Source organism: Tuber melanosporum (assembly GCF_000151645.1).
Source record: "Tuber melanosporum whole genome shotgun sequence assembly, scaffold_40, strain Mel28".
NCBI classification, from domain to species: Eukaryota; Fungi; Ascomycota; class Pezizomycetes; order Pezizales; family Tuberaceae; genus Tuber; species Tuber melanosporum.
The window spans coordinates 141,229-145,905 of NW_003299085.1; the positions used below are offsets into that span (position 1 = coordinate 141,229).

The 4,677-nt window shown below is 49.6% G+C and overlaps 1 protein-coding gene; it reads right to left on the bottom strand.

Moving 5' to 3' along the window:
- Positions 1–243: 243 nt before the first annotated feature.
- On the bottom strand, positions 244–2,961 carry GSTUM_00007929001 (uncharacterized protein; the record flags this gene model as incomplete). XM_002839738.2 has 2 exons in its annotated part: positions 1,960–2,961; positions 244–1,893 (listed from the first exon to the last, which is right to left on the bottom strand). The coding sequence occupies exons 1-2, from the start codon at positions 2,791–2,793 to the stop codon at positions 244–246; spliced, it is 2,484 nt and encodes an 827-aa protein (XP_002839784.1). The 5' UTR covers positions 2,794–2,961.
- Between the last annotated feature and the right edge of the window lie 1,716 nt (positions 2,962–4,677).

Sequence of the window (4,677 nt, forward strand, 5' to 3'; positions counted from 1 at the left end):
TGCTGGGGGCGAGGGCGACAATCCCGCCCTCCCGGAAGAAGTTCTGGAAGAGGGGAATGCACGTCGCATAACACCTTGATAAGATTGCTGGAAACCCTCCGAAAGCTCAAAGTTCGCCCTCAACTTTTCGAAAACACGCTGGTATTGTTGAAGATGCCTTTGAGCCATCTCTTGACCCCGTCTCCTTGCACCTTCAGTTGTAGCCACCATAGCTCCATCATCATCGTCATCCGCTAGAACCGTTTAGTCAGAAAAAAAAATGAAAAAAAAAGACAATCGTTGAAAGTGGGAGTAAGACTTACACACTAAATTCAGAGGAACTGATCCCTTAGTTGGGCTCCTCCCGATACCAGCCACCGCCTCAGGTGTGGTTGGCGGCATTAGAAATGGCCCCAGCGGCTTCACTGGGGTAGTTAAAGGACCAGTTGATCTTGGTGTGCCCTCAGCACCCGGTGACGCTACCTTCCGCGGAGAGGGTGAGATTGCCGCGGGTGTAGATGGCGGCTGCATAGGCGGAGGAGTCACTCTCCGGCGCTTTGGTAGAGGTAGCCCTCCACCTGTACTCCGCCGCTTGTGATTCGCATCCATCTCTGCAAAATCCGTTTCCTTTCCCCTAGCAGGCTCGGAGAGCCTTCCCTTGGCCTTACGCTTCAATGAGGAGAGTGCATGGAATCTATCTCCGATCCCAGCCCCGATATCATTACCTGCAGCATCTGCCACACTGGGCGAAGACTTCACAGGGTTCGTAGTGCTCCCTTCGGCACTCAACTGCCCCTCCTCATCTCCACGAATCTCACTCTCAGGGAAATCGCCCTCCATCTCCCCCATGGCGATGCTGTCAACGGTGTCATCGCCCATGGGCTCTACTGCGATGCCCGCAGTTGTATTAGTCTCATCGTTGGTCGGCCCAGCCAAAATACCTGTAGATACAGTGGTATCATCAACCATGTCCTCCATTGTATTACCGGCATCAGGTCCGGTCGGCTGTTGAACAGTCACTTCTTCCTTAACGGCCTCACAAACCTCAGCTTCCACAGCCTTCGGCCCCAAGGTCGTATCCTCTACGATAGCTTTCTCGGTACCCGAGCCCCTAGCGCCGACCCCTTCAACAGAAACGACCTCAACCATTGTCTCCACCATCTGCGCTTCTTCGGCCCGGGTCGCCTCAACCTCGATGGACTTATCAACGATGGCATCTTCAAGAACGACATGTTCGAGGGCGGATTCTTCGACAACAGACTCTTCAATTACCACATCCTTGGTCTCCGCTAGCACAACCTTCGACCCCAGAGCCTCCGCCTCATCAGCCTCTACTTCAGTCTTGGCTTCCTCTTCAACTATAGGTACTTCGATCTCGGGTGCCTTATCGAAAGTGGTACTTTCGACAGCGAGCTCTCGGGAAGCGGTTTCGTCAGAGGCGGCAACATTAACAACACTCTTTTCAACGATAGCTTCCCCGGCCACTGCTGCGTCAGCTCCCGGCTCTTCGACATTCGCCTCTCCAACCTTGGTTACTTCGATATCAGTGTTAGCATTAGTGATGGTTTCCTCGACAGATACTTGATCGGCAGGTGCCTCTTCAATCCTGATCTCCACACCCTCTTCCACTTGAACACCGGCTCCCAAGATGGCGTTGTTTTCCGCGACGGTTCCCTCTGGGTTTACTTCTTCCAAACCACCTTCCTGGATATTACCTCCCTCGATATTCCGCTCTTCAATAGAGGTATCTTCCCCGGCATCCGCTCTGACAGCAGGTTCCTTCTTCCCACCCTTCTTAGCCGCTTTCTGACCCGGTTTACGCCCCCGCTTCGCCTTAGGCTTTTCGACATTGGTAACTGTTGTCTCCTCGTTCGCCTCGACCTTTGGCTCAGCTGGCTCACTTGCAACTTCCATCTGCGATTTATTAATCTCCAGTCCAGCACTTCGCCCCCTTCGGCAGCTTCCAGGCGGGATCTGTACCTTCTTGGCTCCACGTTTTCTAGCGGGTGCTTTCTTAAGCTTCTCTGGTTCTTCAACCGGTACCTTGACACCTTCGGTTGCTGCACCGGAACCTTCTTGGACCAGGAATGAACTAGGCGGTGTGTCTGTCTTACGCTCAATATGCATGCTGGAAGTGACAGCAGAGGCTTCTCCGTCATCGGCATCGGTGGCTGACATTTCGGGTTCAACTTCAATCTGCGGCCCGTCAAACTTCCGCCCCGGTTTCCTCCCTTTACGGATACCAGAGTCCGGGACTGCTACCTTCTTCTGCACACCACGCTTCTTGGCTGGTGCTTTTCTACCTTTCCTCGGCTTCTTCACCTCGGCCTCAATTTCAACGTTCTCCCGACCCTCCCCCATTGGTAAATGTTCGCCGGATTCGTCTTCCGCCCCAACAGGAGGCTCTTCCACATTTTCCGATTCATCGACATCCATGTCTTCACCTCCCAAAGCGTTAGAACCAGAAACCGTAGGGGATGCAATAACCTTACGACGACCACGGGCATTTTTAATCGCGGCCTTTCTCCCTCTGCTTACGGGTGGAGCTGGCGAAGAGGAGGTCCGGGTATTCGCCTTCTTAATTGCAAGTCCATCATCTTCATCGGAGGAGACACTCGACTTTCTCTTCCTGCTAGCTGATTTTGTAGCCGTCCTTCCACGGGGCGCTGGTGGTGGCGGAGGAGGGGGGGGAGGAGGGGGGGGAGGAGAAGGGGGTGCTTGCTGGGCAGCTTGTGCGGCCCTGCTTCTAGTAGTTCTGGTGACTCTGACCTCTTTGTCTTTCTCGACAGCAGCGACTGCTTTGCGGCGCGGCATCTCGAAATAAATGTTGCAAATGCAACCTAGTCAAGAGAAATAGGAAAATAGAAAGAAAGCGGAAGGGAGAAATAAAGTAACGGTAGGATAATCCAAGAATTACTCACTACAAGCTTTGGCGTGGTTGGCTTGGGTGAATTGTAAAAAGTACGGTTCGAGTTGTCGTCGTGGTTGTTGTCGTCGCGAAGGTTGATGGTTGCGAGAAGGAAGTTGTTGATGGTGAGAAAGGTTGGTTGGTGGGAGAAATTTGGTGAGTTGTCGCGCCGGGCACGCGTAAAGACGAAATAAGGCCCTGCTTGGCTTGTACCAATTTAAAAAAATCACAATAAAAGTTGAAAATAGGATATATTGTGAAATAGAAAAATTGTATTTTTTTTGAAAAAATTGGTGCTCGGTAACAACTATGATTTTTTAGATTCTTATGTTACCCTAGTTCTAAACACTTATTTTATATAGGGTGTTGACCTAATTGACACAACCTTTCTAGTATGATAATTATATTATTTGTTATGATACCAGCAATTTCACCTCTCAACTGCAGTTTTCCTCTCTCTGATTGCTTGAAATTATTTGATAAAGATTGGTGGACTCAGAATAACATATATGAAATTAATTTCAAGTTGTATCTACTACAGTATTCCAATTGTATATTATCTTTGTAGAAACTCTTTCATATAACCCTATATCCTATTTACATCTGATAAAATTCACAATTTTTGTGGCAAGCCGAGCACGGCCCAATTTAAATATATCTAGATCACAGAAAAAATCCTATTAAAGTGGAAAAATTGCGATTTTTGTGGCAAGCCGAGCAGGGCCTTAGGTGTAAGCCACGAAATGTAAACATCACGACCCAGGTCCCAAGATACAAATAACCCTCCCACACAATCCACCACCACCTCATAAGAAATACAATTGCCACGGCCAAGATACTATGATAACTATATCATTACTATTGTGATGGCATTGTAACAGACTCTGAACCCCATTGTAAGGAAGCTACTCCCCTCGTAAACAATATCGGCAAAAAGGAAAAGTGAGGCAATTTAGAGAAATCGGTATAGTATTTGAGCCTCAACTCCACCACCGCACTGCACTGCAAATCCCCGTGCCAACGGGTCAAGGTTACTTGAACATCAATTGAAACTTCCGCCATCGCTATGGAATCAATCGATGCTACGCCGGGTCGGACCGCTCTATAAAGCGTTTAATACTATATCACCACCCACTCCCCAAGACTCACGAGCGGGAGAATACCGGTACCGAACCCTACCAAGTGCCATGCCAGAACGCAAGGGGCATACTTGACACATCCGCCTTCAGATTTCACACACACGATCAAAATCCTCTGATTCTTCCCCGGTTTAACCTCTGTGATGGTGTGCCTGCATATCGCCTCTTCCCACGTTTTAACAGCCACTTCGCTAGTTATGCTACATACCAGTACTCGAGTACAGCGTTCCGTACAGCTCCCCAGCTGGGATAAACAGGTCCCTTAAGCATAGAAACTCTCATAGATGGCATACTACTTACGGCATGCAGACGTCTCTTCAACACAGCCTGCTGCACCGCAGCTTGATGGCGATATCCAGCAAAGCCCCAGAACTCGGGAGCCCAATTCCGAGTGAGCCCACATGAACCACCTCCAAACCTGAAAATCACGTGACAGCACGCGTTATTAAGGCGTTGTCTATGATACGGCTGTTTGTTTACATTGTTTGCCCCAACGGGATTCGACCCCCACCACACACACCTATCATGGTTCCCTCCACACCTGTGAGAAGGAGGGGGGGAGAAGTAGTGGTAGGCTGCGCATGAATTTGTGATGTGAAAAATCCTTCAGGATGGGGACGCCCTTCGGGTTTAGGAATGGATATTTCTAAT